Source organism: Budorcas taxicolor, chromosome 15 (genome assembly GCF_023091745.1).
Source record: "Budorcas taxicolor isolate Tak-1 chromosome 15, Takin1.1, whole genome shotgun sequence".
Taxonomy (NCBI): Eukaryota; Metazoa; Chordata; class Mammalia; order Artiodactyla; family Bovidae; genus Budorcas; species Budorcas taxicolor.
The window spans coordinates 29186711-29211187 of NC_068924.1; the positions used below are offsets into that span (position 1 = coordinate 29186711).

Below are 24477 nucleotides of genomic sequence, written 5' to 3' on the forward strand. Positions count from 1 at the left end.
AGCTCTGCTCTGGCCTGGGCCCCAGCCCTTCGGGACTGTTTTAACCTTGTAGACTTGGGCCCTCCTTTCTCTCAGCTCCTTTGCAGGCTGGCTGGCAGACTGCACTCCCAGCCTTGGCCCTAGGGGTGGGGGTGCCAGGCCTCTCTGCCATGCCCAGGAATCTGTCCAAGTTGATGCAGTCTGTAGCTTCCTCCCTCCTCTCTCCAACACCTGCATGCGAAGACCACTAGCAGGCTGCCACCCTCCTTCCTGCCCCGCCCCCAACACCCTCCTCTGTTGTCTGCCTGGGAGCCCCTGGCTCTCCAGGCCCCCCCTTACAATTGACCAAAGTGGCCCCCCTTTTGGGTCCCACCACACAAGTGTATGTAAACTGGCTGTTATAAGGTTGGGCTTCTAGGGCTGGGTCCCAGTGAGGTCCCCTGGATGTCCTGTTGGAATGGGGCAGGGACAGGCTCTGGAAGTCTCTTCTTCCTTCTCCTCACCTCTCTCCACCCGTAGACCCTGGCTGGTCTGGACAATCTGTTGGGACAGGTGTCTGGATCTGTCTGGACCATCCCTCGCAGTCCTAGGGCTTGGAGAGGCCTGGTGCCTTGGGCTGTCCCCCGGACCCCTCTGGTGGGGGCTGGGCCTGTGGCTCCACTGCAATAACATCTCTGTTTCTTTCCCATCTGTTGCTGGAAGTGGAGAATGCACTTTATTCCAGGGTGGGGGTGAGGGTGGGGTGGAGGCGGTGGTGGTGAGTGGGCGAAGACCCAAGCCTCCTTTCTTGCTGTTCATGTGGTCCCGCAGTGGTCCCTCCCCTCTCCTGAGTTACAGGCACAGATACACTACACAAACAGGCAATCTCAACCCTATACACACTCGCCATCCCCCCAGTGGCTCAGAGGAAGGGTGATGGTGGCATGGTGGTGGCAGGTGCTGTGGGGAGGGCAATGCCAACCTCTTCCAGGGGCTCCCACTTTGACTCTAAGGATGAGGTTGATGGTGCCCAGGCCGTCTCCAGGAGCTGCAGGTGTCTACCTCCCCGTCTTCCCTCCTTCCCAAGCCTGGGGTGGCACAGGGCACCAGCTCCCTGGCGTCAGGACCCCACACAAGCACAAAGCGCGAGCATGAGTTGGACATGGTCACTGCCACCCCACGGCTCTTCTTTTGTGTGTCAAGCTGGCAATGTCACTCCTCCACCCCTTCCACGGCCACTTGCTGCTCATTCAAACTCCTGTCCCTGTCCTGCTACCTGCTTCCTATCAGCCAAGGTGGGCCCTGGGGGTCAGAGCAGCATGGCCGGGGCACCGGAGTGACAGATGCACCTAGAACATGTCTGACTTTCCTGGGGTGGCTGGGGTCCAGGCTCATTCTACTGCTGATTCCCTCTTCCCTTAGGGCACTTGTCACCCCTTCTTCCTGTGCACATACCTCTCTACCTTCCTTACCCTGCAACGGATTCTCCCCATCACACAGAGAGGCCCATTGTATTTGTGGGATTTCACTCATTATTAATAAAACCTATATTTATACAGTATGCTGTGTGGAAATGTGTGTGGCTCTGGCACTCGGTACCATGGGCTATGAGGTGGTCTTCAAAGCTCTTGGCAAGAAGTCTATGTGCTTTAGGGAGCTGTGGCAACAAAGGATGGGAAGTCCTAGATGGAAATCAAGCTGGTGAGTGTGTAACTTATGAGATATCTGTATTATGCTCCACATCTTACAAATGCTTATGTTCACTATCTCAAGGGAGTCTCAGATCAAACCCACATTACCCCTCGTGACAACCCATTTTGCAGATAAGAGAGCTGAGACTTGGGTTAAGTAACTTGCCAAAGGGCCCTGAGTTAATGGAAGTGGGAATCAGCTCTGGCAACCAGGTCTTCTGCCTCCTGCCTCATCCTTGGCATCAGCTGATGATGCTTATTTATGGTGGATCTGCAAGCTGTGTGCTTCCCAGGTGGCACTAGTGGTAAAGAATCTGCCTGCCAATGTAGGAGACTCCAGAGACGTGGGTTTGATTCCTGGGTGGGAAAGATCCCTTGGAGGAGAAAAGGCAACCCATTCCAGTATTGTTGCCTGGAAAATTCCATGGGCAGAGGAGCCTGGAGGGCTACAGTCCATGGGGCTGCAGAGTCAGACACAGCAAGCATACACATACATACAAACACATGCAAGCTCTGTGCATGGGTTCTGTGTCTGTTGCATGGGTGTGTTCGTGCCTGACTGATAGCTGGCTCTCTTTTCAGAACTCACTGAACCCTGGTTCCCCGATTGTGCCTATGGGAGAGAGGGGAGGGTTAGGAGTCGTGAAAGCAGTGAGAAGCAGAAAGCTCCAGGGGCCTAAGCCCCTAGATAAGAAGTGGCAGGGACCCCACTGAGCTCAGCACAGCTTTCCCCATTTCCTTTTCACTTCTTTCCTACTGAGCCACACTTCCAGGGCCAACCCATCAGCCATGAGGACTGCTCTGGTTGAAACCATTTGGTGTTGTCTGGGGGCTCCAAAGACCTCTGGTACCATAATTTTTTATGTCTCAGCACAGAGAAGATAGAGAGAAATGATTCATTAGAATAGGAGGCTCGTGAGACTTACAAGCAGGCAGGCAAGGGATGCTTCACCCAGAACTTACTGGGCTACAGTTTTATAATCAAAAGAAAAATGAGGAAGCGGAGAAGAACTTCTTTGTCTTTGACATCGTGCTTCTATCATCAGCTCCTTCTCCAGGTTGAGCAGGGGAGTTTTCTTGTCCCTATATGGTCAAGCTAGGTCCACAAATTATGGACCAGATTTTGTTTATGTATGCAGAGGGCATGTCCTAGGAATCATTAACCATTGTTTTCTTGTTTTGGAGCATGTCTTGTGCTTCTGTTGCATGGTTTCACTACTAAACAAGCCTGTGTGGTTTTGTGGTTAAGCAAACCTGCTTTCTTGAGTACCCATTAACTTACAGGGGTCTCCCATATTTCTTTACTTACAACTGCCTAGTGGGATTATCTATTTAATCACCTACTTTGTCCCTGTACTCTGTCTCTGTCACTGTGGCCTGAGATTTGAAGTAGGCAATTGGCCTGAGATTTGAAGTAGGCAATTGTCTGGAAGGCCTTAAGGGCTGGTAGCAGGATTACCCAAGAAGGAATACATTGTCTCACCCTCTTCTCTCCTCATCCTGAGCTTGGGGACTGAAGGAAAGGGCAGCATCAGTCCTGCTGGTTGCCCAGAGTACCCTAGTAGTGCCACGGGCAGAGCTAAGTGCCCTGGGCTAGAGCAGGGCCCAATCTATGACTGGCTGGGTTCTTGGCTGGAGATGGACAAACTGAGTTTCTTATGGGGGTGGGCATGGGGGTTGGGAAGCAGGAAGTCTGAGTCCTAGCTCCTGGCATTGTAGTTAGCTTTAAGGGCCACTCTGGGTGCCACCTTCTCCCTGGCATAATGCCTATAGATGGCTCCTGTAAGTCAGAAGGCACAAAATCCCACCACTACATAGTCTTAAGATACTTCATTTTTACTTTCTCTCTCTCTTAATATTTATTTATCTGGCTGTACTGAGTCTTAGTTGCAGCATGTGGGATCTAGCTCCCTGACCAGGAATTGAACCCAGGGGCCCTGCATTGGGAGCGCAGAATCTTAGCCACTGGACAATCAGGGAAGTCCCTTCTTTCTCTTTTAAGATGAAATTTAAAATACTTTCAAAAGAGTAACACTTATAAGTTCACACATTTGTACATTCCCTTAGGAGCTAAAGGAAATGAACAGCCATTCCAGAGCCAGCAAGGGCCCTTCAGGCACAAAGAACATTCGTAGAGTGGCTCACCTAATTGGGAAGAAAGCACTTTTGTTTCTTGCAGCAACCCCCTGTGGCTGAGAGAAGGAGTATGATCATTTCCTCCATTTACAGAGAAGGAAACCAAGGCATGGAGAAGTGCTTTGAGCAAGCTCTCAAGTTGCAATGCTCTTGTCACCGAGAGCCTTCTCAATTTCTACTCCCAGGGCCAGTACCCTGCGGAGGTGCGGGGCGGCTTTCAAACGTTTTGAAATGCACCCACTCTCCCCTGAATGCCAACCTTCCTGGACCCAGAGATCATTTCCTTCAACACGGTGCCACCTTCTGCGTCAGGGTCTGTGCAAGGGGCAGGAGGACAGCGATGACCAAGTCTCGTCTCTGTGCCATGGCTTTGTGGCACCTGCCGCCCCATCCTGAGGTCAGACGACAGAGCGCGTGCCCGCAGCAAGACTCACGGTGCTTCTGTCTGCAAGAGGCCAGTCAAATTATATGTCATTAATAGAGCTTACATGGCTGCCATACCCGCTGAGGGGGCGGGGGAGGGAAATGGTTTGTTCTGTACTGGGTCCAGTAACGCAGCCAGAGGCCTGTCTGCCTCACGTGGCTAGGGAAGTGGAGTGAAGCTAGAGGGGCCTCCCAGGCCCTAAAGCCGCGTTCGCAGGGTCGCTCTGCCTCCTCTCCCCTCACCCCTTACCCCTCCCACTCCCTGTTCAGAACTCTGTTGAAATCAAATGTGTTGTTTTCCTGCTGTCTGGAATGCCCTTTCATTCCTTGGTTTTTTAAGAAAAAATTTAATTGACGTATTATTGATTTACAATGTCTCAGGTGTATAGCGATGTGATTCAGTTTTTTATATATATATTAAACTATATATATATTCTTTTTCAGATTCTTTTCCATTATAGGTTATTACAAGATATTGAGTATAATTCCCTGTGCTATTTGCTGTTTATCTATTTTATTTTTGCTTTTTATTTATTTTTATTTTTATTTTTTTATTATTTTTTTTAATTTTATTTTTTTTAGTTTTTTATTTTTTTAATTTTAAAATCTTTAATTCTTACATGTGTTCCCAAACATGAACCCCCCTCCTACCTCCCTCCCCATAACATCTCTGTGGGTCATCCCCATGCACCAGCCCCAAGCATGCTGTATCCTGCGTCAGACATAGACTGGCGATTCAATTCTTACATGATAGTATACATGATAGAATGCCATTCTCCCAAATCATCCCACCCTCTTATTTTTACTTTTTATTTAAAAAAAAAAGTATTTATTTATTTTTTTGGCTGTGCTGGGTCTTAGTTGTGGCAAGTGGGATCTTCCATCTTCATTGAAGCACGTGGCACCTTTTTAGTTGTGGCATGTTGGATCTAGTTCCCTGACCAGAGATTGAACCCGGGCCCCCTGCAGTGGGAGCGCAGAGTCTTAGCCACTGGACCTCCAGGGAAGTCCCTGCAGATAAGTCCCTGTTTTATATGTAGTAATGTATATCTGTTAATACCAAAGTCCAAATGTATCCCTCCCTTCCCTTTCCCCTTTGGTAACCAAAGTTTGCTTTTTATGTCTGTTTATTTCTGTTTTGTAAATAAGTTCATTTTAAAAATTAATTTATTTTTAATTGGAGGGTAATTGCCTTACAATATTTTGTTGGTTCCTGCCATACATCAGCATGAATCAGCCATAGATATATATATGTCCCCTCCCTCTTGAACCTCCCTCCTTGTATCTTTTTTTTTTTTAGATTCTGCATATAAGTGATATCATATGATATTTGTCTTTTTCTGTCTGACTTACTTCACCTAGTATGATCGTCTCTAGTTCTATCCATGTTGCTGCAAATATCATTATTTCTTTGTTTTTTGGGGCTGAGTACCATCTTATTTTTTAAGATCCAGTTTAAATGTCACTTCCGGGTCACAGTCAGTAACTTCCTCTCCCAGACTTTCCTAAGGCTTCTATCTGCCTCTGAAGCACAGTCCTTTGGGTCCCCTAGAGGGGAGCTGCTCTGGTCTGGTCCTTGTTCTGAAGAAGGAATTCATAGGGTCTGGACTCCATCTTAGGCCTGTTCATGCTGATCATGCTCGGCCACTTTTCCAATGGGCTCTGAACTCTGTGTTTAGTGCCTATGAAAACAACAACAGAAGGATAAGACCCCTCAAGACAGGGGAACCTTGAAGATCATATCTAGGTGACTCATCACCTAAGAGAAAACCTACACTAATCACCCCTTCCTCCAGACAGGCCATAAGTTTTTCTGTGTCTGTCGGAGTGTAAACTTGGGTTTATTGATTATTGGCTAACTGTTTGACTGTTTGAGCACATGAGCACATAGCACGTGAATGATGGGTTATTGGGATTGTATTTTCCTTGGTTTATGTAAGTCTCAAGGAATTTGGAGTGGTGGGTTCAGACACGTACACATGGGGTATAAAAGATTTTCACAAATGCTGGTCGGGGTCCTTGGCTAAGAGGAGACTCTGCCTTGGGCCCGCCAGTGTAATAAACTGCACTCCACTATCTGCATTGTCCTTCTGAGTGAGTTTGTTTCCTGGAATGCGTGGTTACAACAGTTCTTCTTGTTCTTGATGTTCAGTCTTAGCCCAATGCACATGTTTGGTGAAAGAACAGATGTTTACATGTTTAAGTAAACAAGGGGAAAAAAAAAGTAAACAAGGATGGAGAGTAGAGATTGAGTCAGGAGATAGATGGGCTCCAGGCTAGACATTTACAACTGGGCTCCTGTTTGCATTTCATGGGGCTGGAAGAAGCGGGCTTCAGCCTGGGTAGTTAACAACAGTTTGCAATTCCTGATATAAGAGATAGGTAGGCTCCAGTTGAGGAATTTATAATCAGCTTCCCCCCAGTCTTTGTCAAGGTAATAGTCATGGCAAGGACAAAGATGTGCAAAACTCTGTTCGAGTAAAGGATTAAGGGATCTCCATTCCCCACTTTTTGGGAAAAAGGAGACACTATACATGCGCAGAAAGGCTCCTTGAGGGTCAAAATTCAGGGGATAATTCCAGGCAATAATGAATGAGTCTTGTGCCTCCCAGAAGCCTTCACTTTGAGATAAATCTTGACTGAGGGATGCCTGTGCAACCAGGGGAGGGTCCCAGGGCAGGTCAAGAAAAAGGAACCAGGTAATTGGCTGAAGGAAGACAAAGACCCAGAAGGACTGACCTATATAAATGACTTCACTGCTATTTTACTGCACTCTTCCTCTCTAAGGGGTATGCTCCTTCTTTCCGGGTGTACATCTCTGCCTTGCTTCTGCCTTGACTAAACAAACCATTTCTCTATATGCTCTCCCACCTGTTGTGCTATGTCTCTAATGATACTTTGTACCAACATTTACAATTTTTGCCTCTGTGATACATGTATTTTTCACTGGGGGCAAAGATCCGGGGAAAAATGTTTTCTAGCCTCTAGCCCTTGTTGGTCTGGTGGCTAGGATTTCTGTTTATCATCCAGGCTACCCAGGTTCAGTCCCTGGAGAGGGAATTAAGATCTTGCTTCAAGCCACTGCTCACTGCTGCCTCGCTGAAATCAAGATCACAAAGCCCTCTTCCCAGCCCTGCCCGGCTGCCTCTCTACCAGTTCCCTACTGCACGCCTCTGTTCAGTGCACACCTGTGTTTGCTTGCGGAGGCATGCCCTGGCTGTGGGTGGCGGGTGACGCCTCCCTCAGCTTCAAGGGTCCTGAGCATGCCAGGTATGGAAGCACAGGGACGAGAGTGAGGGTTTTGAGGACCAGGAAGCCCCAGGGCTAGGCTATGACTGGGTGCCAGACAAGAAGGGCAGTTAGAGGTGGGAGCAGTCCCTCGCCCCATTCTTCTCTCTTCCTTGAGGCAAGTGACCAGAAGCCACAGACAGAGGTTCTGGGCAGAGGTGAAGAGAGCCAGGTACAGAGAGAAGACCCAAGATCCCAAGATCTCTGCCAGGAGGTAGGCTGAAGCAGTGAAGAGGCACAGAGGGAAGAATGTTCTGGGGATGAGGGAGTGAGATCGCCTTGGGAAGGTCCAGGGGTCCGAGGTAGGAAGACCCAGGCCCCAGATTCTTGATCTGGTTCTTCCAAGTTGGGTCAACCGGCGGTGCAAGTCATTTCACCTTTCTGAGCGGCAGTGCCTTCATCTGTACAATGGGCGTTGCAACAAGCCCTGCCTGAGAGATGGTGACTAATGGGATGAGATTGTCACTCGGTGACCTGCAGAAGACAAGCTCCAGCCGGATGGAGGGGTGTAGCATGGGAGGCGCGGGGAGATGGCCGGACGAATGCGGAGAAAGTCCCCGCCCCGGGCCTGCTCTCCGGGACCCCAGCCTGTCTCGCTATCTCCCTCGTTCCAGGACCCGGAGGCCGGGAACGCTGAGGCGCGTTCTCGCGCGTGCCCGCTGCCGGGCGAGTAGCCAGAAAGGGCAGGGCTCCGCGCAGGCGGGCGGGGCGGGCAGGAAGCGCGGCGCCGCGCCGGGCCTCTGCGAGTAAGCGAGAGACTCCGGCGGCGACCCTCCCGGCCTGGACCGCGGCGGGTAAAGGTCTAAGCAGCGGGGACGGGGCGGGGCTGGGCTGGAGCCGCAAGGAGCTGGCTACCGGGGTTGCGTAGGACGCAGCGGTGCGCTGAATGGTGGCCGTTATGGCGGGCTCTCCTCTTGGGTCTGAAACCAACTTGAACAAGGAAAGCTGGGGTCCCGGATTAAGGCTCTGGATTTGTGCGAGCACAGACCTGGTACCTTTCCTGCGGTGCCCTCTTTTCTCATTGCTCTGGAGACCAGGGGTGATCCTCCGAAAGTTAACCCTCCCCACCCCCGCCCCCACCACGAGTCCCATCTTGAATCAGAGGCCCTGCGTCTGATTTTTTCCCACTGAGCTAGTTTCCCCGAGCTTTTCCAGCTTGCCAGGGCCGCCTCTTAACCCTTCTTCTGCAACCGGGACTCCAGATCTGAGCCCCAGCCTGCACCTCCACTGGTTGGCCCTGCTGGCAAGAGGGCCCAGTGCACCCACTTCTCCCTAAGTGTGTCCTGCCCGTAAAGAGCCACATCCCAGTGGAGACCGGCTGCCAAAGAGCTGTGTGCTTCATTTAAGGGAACTCAGGGATGGAGAAAGACTGCCCAGGAGAGAGGGACTTTAAGCCGTTTTTAAAAGCTTGGGTAGGATTCTGGCAGGAGAGAAAGGTCTTTCCAAGCTGATGGAAGAGTATGAACAAAATTAGTAAAGTGCAAGCAAATTCGGAAAGCCTGGTGGATAAGGTGCCGGTCAGGGGCATTATCAGAAAGATAGCAGTTGTAGGTCAGGTATTTGGACTCCATACAATCGAGGATTTTAGGGAGGTGGTTGGTGGCTGGGATGAGGGATGGGAATGGAATGGCACTGAGGGCAGAGAGAAGGTAAAGAGAAGAGGGGTCCCCGGAAGTCTGGGGAGGGTCTGAGTTAGCACAGGGGTGGGAGGGATGATGCAACAGGAACAGGCTGGCAAAGAATGGGGGGGAGGAATGGCTGGGCTGTTTCCAGTGGTTGAAGGAGGAGGGAAGAATTTGAAGACAAAGTGGTCAGATTTCAAGAAGAAATCATGTGATTGGGAAGATGTGCGGTAAAGTAACTGAACAGGGACGAGGGATGCTGAGTTCAGTTCTGCGAGCATGCATCTTGAAGCACAGGCAGGATGTCCATATGGAGACACCAAGTAGGAAGTCCTTAATTCATTTATCTATTATTTATGCCAGCCTGAAAAGCAGGTTAGATAAAAGTCACAGAGAAGATAAAACGGTCAAACTATTAAAACCCAGCTAAAAGGACCGGATAGCTACAGAAAAACTTTAGAGGAGAGTGGATGATTGTTTACTGGGAATTGTTGGCTCAGAAAAGCTTCTGAACATGAACACAGAACTCCTATGAGTTTGCTGGAAGCCAAGCAAAAGAAGAAAAGGACAACAAGGGGGACTTCCCTGGTAGTCCAGTGGTTAAGACTCCGTGCTTGCATTGCAGGGGGTACAGGTTCCATCCCTAGTCAAGGAACTAAGATCCCACCCACATGCTTTGCAGTGCAGCCAAAATAAATAACTTTTTTTTTTTTAAGGACAACTAAATAGTTCATTAGGCTGGAACTCAGGAGAAAGGCGATCATGAAGCCATAGGGTAGAGGCAGTGGGTAGTAGGAGATAAAATGAGATCACTCAGGTGGGGGATGTGGAGGAGGCAGGTCTGAAGGCCAGGCCAGGGTTTGGCGACACTGACCCTTAAGGAAAAGCTAATGTTCTCTTGAGGAGGAAGGCCACCCTTTGGCCTGCTCGGGGAGGTGGGGTGGGAAAGTTGGGGTGTGTGAGGTCCATTCATACCATTTTTCCTGCAGGGGAACAGGCTAGAAGGCGGTGTGCTCAGTCCCGCAGGCTCTGACTTTTTCTCCTGCCATGAGGTGGGGCTGCCATTTGCCCAGGGCCTCTTGGAGCCCTGGTCTAGGAAGAGTACTCCAGCCAGCAGGTGAGCAGGAAGCAGGGGTTTCTGTTTCCAACTCTCCCTTCATCTTCAGAGTCCAGACGGCACCCCCAGGAGAACAGGGATCCAGATACCAGGCGTGCTAGTTCCAGCTCTGTGATTCACTAGCTGTTGACCTTGAACAAGTCACTGCACCTCCCCAGCTTCCTTTCTCCCATCCTAAACTAAGGGAGTTGAACTGGAAGATCTTTGAGGGTCCCTGTAGCTACATAAGCCCAGGAACACTTGTCTGACTTCATTTTGTGTTAAATAGATATTTATTGAGTGCCTGCTGTGTGCCAGACAGACCCTGTGCTTAGTTCTAAGTAGATAATTATGAACAAAACAGATGTAATCCCCGCTCTCATGGAAGAATGGGTGTGTGAATGAATGTTAATGAAATAATTACATAATGAAATATAATAACTGCTGCAAAGGGGCAGGTCGTGATGCTGTGAGAGCAAATGATGACGGGGGTTGACATAGATGTGGGGGTCTATATATTGTTGAGCTAATGTGGGTGAGTTCTTGATGCTATTTCTTCCTTCTTCTTTTTCTCTGTAGACGAACGTATCCCCTTCCTGATTCACTGGAGTTGGCCTCTTAAAGGGGAGCGCCCTCTTGGGTCCCCGAGGTGAGGCCTTGGTGTCATACTTTAGGACACATCTGGACACAGAAGAGTAGCCTGGGAAGGGTCAGGACTTGCAGAGAGCTTGATGCCCTGGGGAGAGGTTGGTCTTCGGTGGGTAGAGAGCGTGGAGAGTCAGCTACTAGACCTAAAGAGGAAGTTGGCTTATATCATCCATGGTGCAAGTCACAGTGGTCAGCCAGAGGAAGAACTGGTGGAAGGTGGGCGGAGTCCGGCAGAAGCCAGCCTGAGTTCCAGGCAGGCAGGGAGCAGTGGGGAGCTGGAGGGCTAAGGGCGAGACCTCAGGCCCTGGGAAGGGTGTGAGAGAGTCAGACAAGGCTCTGGACTTGGATGTCCATGGTCAGGGCTGGATCTCAGGAAGCCAGAAGTCTATCAGCTGAGGCAGGACTGGACTCTGAGCCTCTGTGGAGCCTGAGCCCAACAGCCAAGCCCCAGCTCCCTCCCTCTCTTTGCTCACAGGGCCTTTATACGCCACAACGGAAGCTCAGTGGGCAATGGTCCTTCATGCGGGAGGCACGGACAGTTGTTCCAGGGCACTGCTGCATCTGGTAAAGGGACTGGCTCCTCAGTCAGCCTGAGGAGAGGGGCTGCTGGGATCCCAGGGGGTGTGATGGGGTTGGGGAGGGTGGGCAGAGAAGCAAGCAGGAAGGTGGTATAGAGTACCCGTTACCATCGGCCATCTGTGGACCCACTCTCCCTGGCCTTATTATCCATCTGTCTGTGTACCCTTTCCTGCGACACTCGTGCAGTGCACACTCACGATGTACAAAGCACTGGGAGGGACACACTGCCTCTAGCTGTCAGGGTGATCATGCACAGATAATCGTGCAACCGGTCAGCCCAGACTCACCGTCACTCATCCCATGGCTCCCCACTTCCTGTCACAGGGGTCTGAACTTCCTGGACATTCTGAGCGAGTCTTGTATGTCCAGCACCATTTTGGACTCCAGCATCTCTTGACTCGGCAGCTTGACCCTACCATCTCCCTAAGCTCTTGAGTTTCCCTGCCCCTCTCCCTGACGCCCCTCTCTCCTCTTGCCTTCCCATTCAGAAGCTCTCCAGCAGCACCGCCACAATCTGGCCGAGTGGTTCAGTCGGCTGCCCAGGGAAGAGCGCCAGTTTGGCCCGACCTTTGCACTAGACACAGTCCATGTAGACCCTGTGATCCGTGAGAGCACCCCTGATGAGCTGCTGCGCCCACTGGCTGAACTGGCCCTGGAGCGTCAGCCACCCTCTGCTGGGCTCCCCCCACTAGCCCTGTCTCAGCTCTTTGACCCAGATGCCTGTGGGCGCCGGGTGCAGACGGTGGTGCTTTACGGGACCGTGGGCACAGGCAAGAGCACGCTGGTGCGCAAGATGGTCTTGGACTGGTGTTATGGACGGCTGCCAGCCTTCGAGCTGCTCATCCCCTTCTCCTGTGAGGACCTGTCATCCCTGGGCCCTGCTCCTGCCTCCTTGTGCCAACTTGTAGCCCAGCGCTACACTGCCCTGAAGGAGGTTCTGCCTCTGATGGCTGCTGCTGGCTCCCGCCTGCTGTTTGTGCTCCACGGCTTGGAGCATCTCAACCTCAATTTCTCATTAGCCAGCACAGGGCTTTGCAGTGACCCTGAGAAGCCAGAGGCGCCAGCTGCCATCATCACCAACCTGCTGCGCAAATACATGTTGCCTGAGGTGAGTGTGCCCTGCCCCGATTTGGTGTCCCTAACTTGCCTCCTAAGGATTTTTGCGTTCGGGGTCCACATATTTAATACATAGGAGTGTAGGCTTTGGGTTAGTTCAAATCCTTCCCCTCCGCTTCTGAGCTGTGGGACTGAGCTGGTCAGTAGCTTCTCCAGGCTTCCACTTCCTTCTCTTCTTGAGTTGCGTTGATCAAATGAGATGCTGCATATGAAGTGCTTAGCACGGTGCCCTGGATCATAGTGGGTCCACAGTAAATCTGAGTTATTATTACTGAGGTCATCATCATCTTCACCCTTGGACTCGCCTCCCTGGCAAGTGAGGCAGTGAGGACACCAGGGTCTTTCTTAACCCTCCACCATGCCCTTCCCAGGCCAGCATTCTGGTGACCACCCGGCCCTCTGCCATTGGCCGCATCCCTAGCAAGTACGTGGGCCGCTATGGCGAGATCTGTGGCTTCTCTGATACCAACCTCCAGAAGCTCTACTTCCAGCTCCGCCTCAACCAGCCAGACTGCGGGCCCGGAGCTGGGGGTGTGTCGGTCACGCCGGCTCAGCGCGACCACCTGGTGCAGATGCTGACCCGGAACCTGGAAGGGCACCATCAGATCGCCGCTGCCTGCTTCCTGCCCTCCTACTGCTGGCTCGTCTGTGCCACCCTGCACTTCCTGCATGCTCCCATGCCAGCCGGCCAGACCCTCACGAGCATCTACACCAGCTTCCTGCGTCTTAACTTCAGTGGGGAGATGCTGGACAGCACTGACCCCTCCAAGTTGTCCCTGATGGCCTATGCGGCCCGAACTATGGGCAAGCTGGCCTATGAGGGTGTGTCCTCCCGCAAGACCTACTTCTCTGAAGAGGACGTGCGCGGCTGCCTGGAAGCCGGCGTCCAGACAGAAGAGGAGTTTCAGCTGCTGCGCGTTTTCCGCCGAGACGCCCTGCGGTTTTTTCTGGCCCCGTGTGTGGAGCCAGGACACGCGGGTACCTTCGTGTTCACCGTGCCCGCCATGCAGGAATACCTGGCTGCCCTCTACATCGTGCTGGGTTTGCGGAAGACGACTCTACAGCGGGTGGGCAAGGAAGTGGCCGAGCTCGTGGGCCGTGTCGGGGAGGATGTCAGCCTGGTTCTGGGCATCATGGCCAAGCTGCTGCCCTTGCGGGCCCTGCCGCTGCTCTTCAACCTGCTCAAGGTAACAGCCCCAGGACCCCCGGCTGCCAGTCCCCATCCTCCCTGTTCACCCCCTGCTCCTCTCCCAGAAGGAACCTGTTTTCCCTGCATAATTGTGAATCTCCTTCTTGGCTCTGTTTCAGATCTGGGCAGTCTGGGTTTTAATGGGATTGGGGTATAAGGAAGAGGGAGAGAGAAGCCATAGGCTGGGGAACGCTTGGAGGGGGATCTGAGGGTGCAGGGACTTTATTAATAACAATCCCATAACTCTAGTCTTCGTTGCTGGGCAGCAGGGGTCACTACAGTCCAGGGTTTATCCTGTGCTTTGCAGGTCCAGAAACCCAACTGTATCTATTCCTCAGAGGTGATTAGACTCTGGGAGTGACGTCTCATCCTAACTTAATCACCAGAGACAGGTTTATAAAGCAGATGCCGTTTTATTCATTTATATCAGGAGGATAAATGGCATTGGTAATTGATTTAGGACAATCCGTCCAGGGTGCAGGTCCGCTCCAGAAACCAAATAACAGGCCTGAGGACTGTGCTGTGAGCAGTGCAGATGCACTAAGTTTTTGATGGGAAGAAATATCCACTTTCAGCTGATGTCTGCCGGATGCCTTGTAAATGAAACACTATTATAATCCTTTTTATAGACGAAGAAACTGGGGCTCGCAGAGGCTAAGTAACTTGACCAAGGTCACTCACTAAGTAGAATAACTGGGATCTGAGTGCAGGTTTTATAGTTCCGAATCCTGTGCTTTTTCTGCTAAACTTTACTGATGTACTATGGATATTTCTGTGAAGCTGTCGTGCTTTGCTGGTAACCCCGGTCCTCTGTAGAAATGTTTCAGTTACCTATCTTGAAGAAGCAGGGCCTTGGTAAGTGGACAAAATTTTAACAAGTTTTCCTTTTTATAGGCAGCAAAACGTCAGGGTTAAGAATAGGGATTCTATAACACAGCTACCTGGGTTCAAATCCAGGCTCTGCCACTTAACTAGCTGTGTGACTTTGTACAAGTTACTTAATCTCCCTGTGTCTCAAGGTCCTTATCTGTTAAATGGGAATAATGTGTGTGTTCATTCACTCGGTCATATCCAACTCTTTACAACCCCATGGACTGTAGCCTGCTCAGGCTCCCCTGTCCATAGAATTTTTCAGTCAAGAATAATGAAGTGGGTTGCCATTTCCTACTCCAAACTGGAAAAATAAAGTATCTGTATCATTGGCCCCATATGAGGATTAAATGTCTTCATCTGCAGATCCTGGCACATAGTAAGTGCTTTTTAATTGTTTGTTAGGGACTTCCCTGGTGGTCCAGCGGCTAAGACTCCACCCTCCCAATTCAGGGGGTCCAGGTTTGATCCTTAGTCAGGGAACTAGATCCTACATGATGCAACTAAGGTTTTACATGCCGAGAGTAAGACCCAATGCAGCATAATAAAAATAAATAAAAAGCTTAAAATTTTTTTTTGCTGTGAAACATAAACAGGCTCAGGCAGCCCATCGCTTCTCACAGCATCAACCCAGGCAGGAAGGTAATGGCCATTGCTGAGGCTGCTCCACCCCTTTGAGGATGTACTTGCTTCATCTGGATCGCAGTGAGGTTGTGGTCTCCTGACGGGATTCAGAAAGCCGCTCAATTACTTGAGGGGGCACCACACCCCCAGCCCCTCTTGGAGGGAGGGTTGCCTAGCAGAGGTTGGGTCCCATCTGTGCCTATATGAGCCTATTGATTCAGCTTCCCAGAGTGACTGTTTTCGTATCTTGTGTCCAGATGATGGTTGGGGGAGGGACACCCTACCTCCATGGTGAGAACCTTGCCTGTAACAAGTGAAAAAAAACAAAAGGCAGGCATTAGAGGTTATTGTTCAGTTGTTCAGTCGTGCCTGACTCTCTGCGACCCCATGGACTGCAGCACATCAGTAGAAGAGGTGCCACAGAACAACCTCGTGGCTCTGGCTGGAGGTCTGTCCTTCTCAGAACCATTGCAAACATGGGAGGTGATGTCACCAACCTCCCAAACATTCATTTTTTTTCGACAGATATTTGAGTGCCTGCTGTGTGCTAGACAACGTGTTAGATTCCGAGGAAGAAACCTAACAGAACCCCAGATTTTTGTCTTTTTTGATCATGCAGTCTCAACACAAACATGTCAGCATAGCCATGTGATTAAAAATCTTGGGAAGTGGCCTGGAAGGCCAAGTTCCAGGTGCTGTGGAAGTGTGTAAGGCAGGGACCTGATTTAAGGGGATAAGGAAAGCAGCTCTGTAGGAAGGGCATTTAATCTGATTCCTGGAGGATTAACCAGGAGAAGCACTGGGGGGAAAACACTCCAGGAAGAGGATGTAGCTTTGAGGGAGGAAAAATCTTAGCACTGTCAAAAAGACAGCAAAGAGAGAGAGAGAAGCAGAGAGGGCAAGAGCAGAGCGAGTGAGAGGCTGTGATGAAGGCGCTGTGGTTGGCAGGGGCCTGTCAATGAAAAATTAATCAATCGTCCATCTGTTGCAGGAGGGAGGACCCTTTCCAGGGCCTGAGAGTGGGCTCTTGTCTAACTCTTGGAAATGAATTGTCTGGGGAGACACATACTGACAAAGCAAGAGGCTATATTGGGAAGGGAGGTCCAGGCAGAGAGCAGTGGGAAAGGGGGTGGAGAGAAGCAGGACTGCTCTGCACTGTGACTCACAGTCGCAGGTGTTATGGTGATGAGATTAATTTCTGGGTTGTCTTTGGTCAATCGTCTTGGCCCATATTTAGTCTGACTCAGGGTCCTTCCAAGTGGCGTGTGCATCTCTTAGCCAAGATGGATTCCAGTGTGCAGGATTCTGGGAGGTTAGTAGGACAGTATTATGGGGCTGGCATCTCCTCCCTCCTTTTGGCCCCTCCCAGATTTTCCAGGTTAGTTTCTGGCAGCAGCACCATGTTCCTCTTTGGGACCTCCTACTGTGAGAAAACTCGTGCAAGTGGCCATCATCGCTCTGGTCAAGGAGGGCCGCTTCGGTCAATGGCTCCGTAACATATCTAAGAAAGAAATGGAAATTTTAATTCAAGCCAATCTGAGGATTATAACCTGGGAGACAGTCTCTCAGAGGGTTCTAAGAACTATTTCAGCGGTAAAGAGGGAGACCAGTAAATATACTGTTTTGTTGAAGGGAGTGTGTGTGTGTGTCTATGTGTGTTTAGTTGCCTCAGTCGTGTTGTGACCTCATGGACTGTAGCCCACCAGGCTTTTCTGTCCATGGTATTCTCCAGACAAGAATAGTGGAGGGAGTTGCCATTTGCTTCTCCAGGGGATCTTTCTGACCTAGGGATTGAACCCACATCTCCTGCTTGGCAGATGGGTTCTTTACCACTGAGCCACTAGGAAGCCCCATCTAGTCATGAGGAACAGACATCTTAGTTAATGGTTTTAGTGCTTTCCTAAGTATGGAAAGATGCAAGAATCCAGGTTCATAAAAACTCCTGAAAATATCTAATGACCAGTTCTGTCAGTTTGAGTCCAGTTCAGTCGCCCAGTAGTGTCTGACTCTTTGCGACCCCATGGACTGCAGTACACTAGGCTTCCCTGTCCATCACCAACTCCTGGAGCTTGCTCAAACTCATGTCCACCGAGTAGGTGATGCTATCCGACCATCTGATCCTCTGTCGTCCCCTTCTCCTCCTGCCTTCAATGTTACCCAGCATCAGGGTCTTTTCCAGTAAGTCAGTTCTTCGCATCAGGTGGCCAAAGTATTGGAGCTTCAGCTTCAGCATCAGTCCTTCCAATGAATATTCAGGACTGATTTCCTTCAGGATGGACTGGTTGGATCTCCTTGCAGTCCAAGGGACTCTCAAGAGTCTTTTCCAACACCACAGTTCAAAACCATCAATTCTTCCATGCTCAGCTTTCTTTATAGTCCAACTCTCACATCCATACATGACTACTGGAAAGACCATAGCTTTGACTAGATGAACCTTTGTCAGCAAAGGAATGTCTCTGCTTTTTAATATGCTAAGTTGGTCATAGCTTTTCTTCCAAGGAGCAAGCGAATTTTGATTTCATGGCTGCAGTCACCATCTGCAGTAATTTTGGAGCCCAAGAAAATAAACTCTGTCACTGTTTCCACTGTTTCCCCTTCTATTTGCCTGAAGTGATGGGACGGCATGCTATGATCTTCATTTTTGAATGCTGAGTTTTAAGTCAGCATTTTCACTCTCCTCTTTCACTTTCGCTGTCAGTTTAACCAGAGCACAAATTGCCTCATCCTGATCTTTGCCCTGAATTCCTTTCAAGGTTATTGTAGGCCAGCAACTGCAGTGGCTGATGACTTGATTTTGTAGAACTGTGTAGTGGGCGACATTCTTTATTTTACAATCCCTTCCCTTTCACTCTTAATTTTGATCAAGGTTTGGGAGGCAGTTTGTGACCAATTTGTTCCAGGGAACTAGGACTGCTCATTCCCAGGTCAGGCAAGGATTTCACTGATGGGTCACTCAGTGTGCTGTTACTGGACTAGGCCTTGTTAACAGTAGCCAAAATCCTCTGTCCTGCCTGTCTTACTAGTCTGTTATGATCCAGAAAATGATTCCTTCTTGTTGCTTCATCCCATATCTAGAGTTACAACTTACAGTCATTCATCTTATAGAACTATATATTTGATCAGTATTTCAAGTTGCCTGGCCTTCCCTAGTGGCTCAGTTGGTAATGAATCTGCCTGCAATGCAGGAGACTCAGCCAGGTAGGGAAGATCCCCTGGAGAAGGAAAGAGCAACCCACTCCAGCACTCTTGCCTGGAGAATCCCATGGACAGAGGAGCCGGGCAGGCTGCAGTCCATGGGATTGCAAAGAGTCAGATGAGACTGTGTGATTAACTTTCACTTTCAAGTTGCCTAATCATGAATTTTATCTGAAGCTCAGTCACATGGTAATTCAGAAAACAACAGTCTTATAAAATAGGCAAATGCCAGCAAATTTGGAAAACTCAGCAGTGGCCACAGGACTGGAAAAGGTCAATTTTCATTCCAGTCCCAAGAAAGTCAATCCCAAAGAATGCTCAAACTACCACACAGTTGCACTCATCTCACATTCTAGTAAAGTAATGCTCAAAATTCTCCAAGCCAGTCTTCAGCAATACATGAACCGTGAACTTTCAGATGTTCAAGCTGCTTTTAGAATAGGCAGAGGAACCAGAAATCAAATTGCCAACATCCTCTGGATCATGGAAAAAGCAAGAGAGTTCCAGAAAAACATCTATTTCTGCTTTATTGACTGTGCCAAAGCCTTTGACTCTGTGGATCGCAACAAACTGTGGAAAATTCTTCAAGAGATGGGAATACCAGACCACCTGACCTGCCTCTTGAGAAACCTATATGCAGGTCAGGCAGCAACAGTTAGAACTGGACATGGAACAACAGACTGGTTCCAAATAGGAAAAGGAGTACATCAAGGCTGTATATTGTCACCCTGCTTATTTGACTTATATGCAGAGTACTATCATGAGAAACGCTGGACTGGAAGAAACACAAGCTGGAATCAAGATTGCCGGGAGAAATATCAATAACCCCAGATATGCAGATGACACCACCCTTATGGCAGAAAGTGAAGAGGAACTAAAGAGCCTCTTGATGAAAGTGAAAGAGGAGAGTGAAAAAGTTGGCTTAAAGCTCAACATTCAGAAAACGAAGATCATGGCATCCAGTCCCATCACTTCATGGGAAATAGATGGGGAAACAGTGGAAATAGTGTCAGACTTTATTTTTGGGGGCTCCAAAATCACTGCAGATGGTGACTGCAGCCATGAAATTAAAAGACGCTTATTCCTTGGAAGAAAAGTTATGACCAACCTAGATAGCATATTAAAAAGCAGAGATATTACTTTGCCAACAGAGGTCTGTCTAGTCAAGGCTATGGTTTTTCCAGTGGTCATATATGGATGTGAGAGTTGGACTGTGAAGAAAGCTGAGTGCTGAAGAATTCATGCTTTTGAACTGTGATGCTGGAGAAGACTCTTGAGAGTCCCTTGGACTGCAAGGAGATCCAACCAGTCCATCCTAAAGGAGATCAGTCTTGGGTTTTCATTGGAAGGACTGATGCTAAAGCTGAAACTCCAATACTTTGGCCATCTCATGCAAAGAGTTGACTCATTGGAAAAGACTCTGATGCTGGGAGGGATTGGGGGCAGGAGGAGAAGTGGATGACAGAGGATGAGATGGCTGGATGGCATCACCGACTCTATGGACATGAGTTTGAGTGGACTCCGGGAGTCGGTGATGGACAGGGAGGCCTGGCGTGCTGCGATTCATGGCGTTGCAGAGTCGGACACGACTGAGTGACTGAACTGAGCTGAACTGAATAAGTAATAGACCTAATAGCACTGATAAGATCATAAGTAAGTATTGAAGCTAAGATCTCCCATGAGGTGAGGCCCAGTATCCTCCCAGGTCATCTGCGAAATCTTGTTTTGCATCAATCGATAGCTTCAAGGAAAATGACATACTGGCATTTTACATAAAGTTCACCTAAGATGTTTGCATATACAAGGTGAAGGGTAGATCATCGTGACCCCTTAGAGGATTGAAAAAGGAATGTTATCTTCAAAGAAGTCACATAACTGACACCAGAAAAAGAAACTGATCTTTGTGGCAGGTATTTTTGCCATTGGGGAAGTCTAGTTAAATGTAGAATGGAGATGCACAGTGCATACCAGAAGGAAGGGAGGAGGCCCAAATGGGCAGAGAAAAAGTTTATGTTTAAATTTTTCTTGTCTTACGTTAAAATATGAATTTTATTTCATCAGGTCAAGTCATGAAGGGTCTGAAGTAGTAGGAGTGACATCAGTCATTGCTGCTGTGATGACAGTGATGATGTTGAAGATGGTGATATATTTATACCACCTAGCAACCCACTCCAGTGTTCTTTCCTGGAGAATCCCAGGGACGGGGAAGCCTGGTGGGCTGCCGTCTCTGGGGTCGCACAGAGTCGGACACTCTCTGGGGTCGCACAGAGTCGGACACGACTGAAGTGACTTAGCAGCAGCAGCCTGGGACCAGGCTAGATGAATAGTATATGCTAATTTCTTCAAGCTAAATGCATAATATATGCTAATTCTTTTCCACCAACCCTGAACTTTGAAACAGAAGGGGTGTTAGGGAAAAAGAAAGAATTTCCTTATGTCTGGAGTAAGTGAGACAAGTGCTGAGAGATGACTCTGGAAAGGTCCAGTTGGGGGCAAATTCTGCAGTTTTCTATTTCACATGGGCAGCGGGGAGCCACGGAAGGTGCTGCAGGAGGGGCGGGTGGTGTGAGCTGACAAAGCACGTTCCGGTTTAAAGAAGACCTTGAGGCTTAGGCAGGAAGGCTGAAAGGCAGGCAGAAGGCTGCACCCGCCCCCCAGTCCTCCATACTGCTTCCCTTCCAGGTGGTTCCACGAGTGTTTGGGCGTGTGGTGGGTAAGAGCCGCGAGGCAGTGGCCCAGGCCATGGTGCTGGAGATGTTCCGAGAGGAGGACTACTACAACGACGATGTCCTGGACCAGATAGGTGCTAGTATCCTGGGCGTCGAAGGTCCGCGGCGCCACCCAGACGAGCCTCCAGACGATGAAGTCTTTGAGCTTTTTCCCATGTTCATGGGCGGGCTTCTGTCTGCCCACAACCGGGCAGTGCTGGCTCAGCTTGGCTGCCCCATCAAGACCCTGGATGCCCTGGAGAACGCCCAGGCCATCAAGAAGAAGCTGGGCAAGCTGGGCCGGCAGGTGCTGCCCCCCTCGGAGCTCCTGGACCACCTCTTCTTCCACTATGAGTTCCAGAATCAGCGCTTCTCTGCCGAGGTGCTTGGCTCTCTGCGCCAGCTCAACCTGGCAGGTGTGCGCATGACGCCCCTCAAGTGCACGGTGGTGGCAGCTGTCCTGGGCAGTGGAAGGCATGCCCTGGATGAGGTGAACTTGGCCTCCTGCCAGCTGGATCCTGCTGGGTTGCGCACGCTCACGCCTGTCTTCCTGCGTGCCCGGAAGCTGGGGTGAGGCCCTGCCCTCCTGCACGGGCAGAGGAAAAGGTTCTCCGGAGACCAAAGGGAGCGAGGAAGGACCAGGGGGTGGGGTGAGTCTGGTGCGGGTGGAGGTGACGAGCCACGGAAGGGGACGCAGCTGTGGGCTACAAGAGGTGCATGATGAGGGAGGGTCCTGGTGGGTGGGCGGGCTCCAGGCTGAACTCCTTCCTTGGTTTCTTACCTCCCCTCTGGCCACCTTCTGCTCTAGGTTGCAACTCAACAGCCTGGGCCCCGAGGCCTGCAGGGACCTCCGCGACCTGCTGCTACATGACCAGTGCCAAGTGACCACCCTGCGGTGAGTGCCTGTGCAGGGGGCTCCATCCTGCTGGCCAGCTATGGTCAAGGGTGGGCTCTCCACTTCCCAACATGCCTGGTGTAATAAACAAGGCAGGAGTAGACCCTGACCCACCCTCGTTACTCCCCCCACCCTCCTCTCCCCAATCCTCCCTGTCTAGTACAAGCAGGCAGGCAGGGGGAAAGTACCACAGGTCGTAGCCACCTCTCACATGGCTAAAATCAGCCTGGGGAGGGGCCAGTGGAATAACACCCAGTCCAGTTGCCTGGTAATAGCACCACTGATTCCCTCCCAGGATTTTCCCTGTTGCCTCACGAGTTTGACCCTGATGCTGGGCACTCAATAGATGCTCCCAAAGTGTTGACTGGTTGACTAGCAACCGAGATGCCTGGGTTCCTGATTTCAGGTTGGAGTAAGGGGAGATGAATGGGGTGGGAAGAAGGAGGGGCAGTTGGGAACAGAGGGCAAAGCAGGGATTGGAAGGGAGTGAAAAAAGGAGGAAGAAGGGGAGGGGGAGAGGGGAAAGGGAAGGGGGGTGTCACAAGGAGAATGGAAGGCAGGAGGAAGGGAGGGAGAAGCCAGCTTCCATTTCACTCTTCCCCCTCTGCAGTGAGCTTACCCCTATTTCTCATTTCCTGGCCTGCATTTCTCTGCATCCAGGCTGGTCTCTGCCCCAGGCGATGCACCCTTTAGGCCCAAATCCCAGTGCTCAGCACAGGGCATCTGCTAGGAGCTCTCATAACCTTAGACTGCTCGTGGCCCTAGGCTGTCCAACAACCCACTGATGGCGGCGGGTGTGGCCCTGCTGCTGGAGGGGCTGGCAGGAAATACCTCCCTGAAACATCTCTCTCTACTGCACACGGGCCTTGGGGATGAGGGCCTGGAGCTGCTGGCGGCCCAGCTGGACCGAAACCAACAGCTCCAGGAGCTGAACGTGGCCTACAACGGCGCTGGTGACACGGCGGCCCTGGCCTTAGCCAAGGCTGCCTGGAAGCACCCTTCCTTGGAGCTGCTGCAGTGAGTTTTCCTGCCCCTCCCCCACCCTGTCCCATCTCCCCACCTCCCATCCGTGATGGGCCCTTCCCCTGCCCTGATTCTCCACCACTGTTTCTCTTAGGGTCCTGGTGGCCTGGTTCCTATCGACTGTGGTCCCACTGAATTCTAGTGCCATTCCTGCCTCCCAGTGGCTACCGCCCTCTGTCTCTGGCATATTGCAGACACTTTCCCCATTGCATTCCACAGCTAGGGGATGAGTTATGAGACCCTTCGCTTTCTGTCCACCCGCCCTCCGCCTTCCTTCTCAGAGCCCCACTGAGTGGCATCTACTCTGCTCTCTCCCGCTAGTCTCTACTTCAACGAGCTGAGCTCAGAGTGCCGCCAGGCCCTGCGGGACTTGGGGAGCGCTGCAGAGGGCGGTGCCCGGGTCGTGGTGTCACTGACGGAGGGGACAGCAGTGTCCGAGTACTGGTCGGTGATCCTGGGTGAAGTCCAGCGGAACCTCAACAGCTGGGATCGCAGCCGGGTCCAGCGCCACCTGGAGCTGCTGCTGAGGGATCTGGAAGACAACCGGGGAGCCACCCTTAATCCCTGGCGTAAGGCCCAGCTGCTGCGGGTGGAGGGCGAGGTCAGGGCCCTCCTGGAGCAGCTGGGCGGCCCTGGAAGCTGAGACCGTGGCAGCAGTGTGTGTCCCCTGGCCCCAAGTCCTCTCTGTCTGTGACTCCCAGCTTCCACTACTACTTCTAGAAAGATCCCTTCCAGGGATGGTTGGAATGTGCACACAGGTGTGCCAGTTGCTCTCCTAGGGCATGTCCAACCAGTGTTCCGAATCTGGAGTTTCCAGGATCGTGGAACATGCCTCACCTCCCTTCAGCTAGAAGGGCTGAAAGATGTGGCATTTGGTGGCCACATTGTCCCTTAGCGTGTGTACCTGCATGCTAAGTCGCTTCAGTTGTGTCTGAGTCCTTGCGACCCTTTGGGCTATAGCCCACCAGGCTCCTCTGTCCATGGGATTCTCCAGGCAAGAATACTGGAGTAGGTTGCCATGCCCTCCTCCAGGGGATCTTCCCAACCCAGGGATTGGACCCATGTCTCCTGTGTCTCCTGCATTGCAGGCAGATTCTTTACCCCTGAGCTATTCGGGGAATACACCTGTCCTGTAGCAGCACCACCAAGCGCCTCTCTGATCGTGCCACCAGAGGGCACTCTTCTCATGTGGGACTTGCTGTCCAGATGTGTTGGAGGGTTTCCGCGTCCTGCCTTTATGTTTTCTGGGGACACCCAGGTTGCCAGCAGCCACTTTCCTCTCTCACTGGTGCTGTCTCCTCACCGTCATCCCCCTTTCACCAATGGTACCCAAGCTCGGTGGCCCCTAGGGACGTGGGCACTGACTTGCTTCTATTAAAGAGCTGTGTCTTCCAACTACTGTGACCTCTATTTTGC

At 50.9% G+C, this 24477-nt stretch overlaps 1 protein-coding gene across 2 annotated transcripts; it reads left to right on the forward strand.

Moving 5' to 3' along the window:
* Positions 1-8207: 8207 nt before the first annotated feature.
* NLRX1 (NLR family member X1) lies at positions 8208-24454 on the forward strand. Of its 2 annotated transcripts, none has more exons than XM_052652733.1 (10): positions 8208-8290; positions 10108-10235; positions 10794-10863; positions 11338-11426; positions 11930-12549; positions 12929-13744; positions 21118-21713; positions 21952-22038; positions 22804-23055; positions 23383-24454. In XM_052652733.1, exons 2-10 carry the CDS (start codon positions 10166-10168, stop codon positions 23702-23704), a joined length of 2922 nt encoding a protein of 973 aa, XP_052508693.1. In that variant the 5' UTR covers positions 8208-8290; positions 10108-10165; the 3' UTR covers positions 23705-24454. The 2 variants fall into 2 exon arrangements, with proteins under 2 accessions (XP_052508693.1, XP_052508692.1); XM_052652732.1 differs by lacking the exon at positions 8208-8290 and adding an exon at positions 8415-8487.
* Positions 24455-24477: the final 23 nt, after the last annotated feature.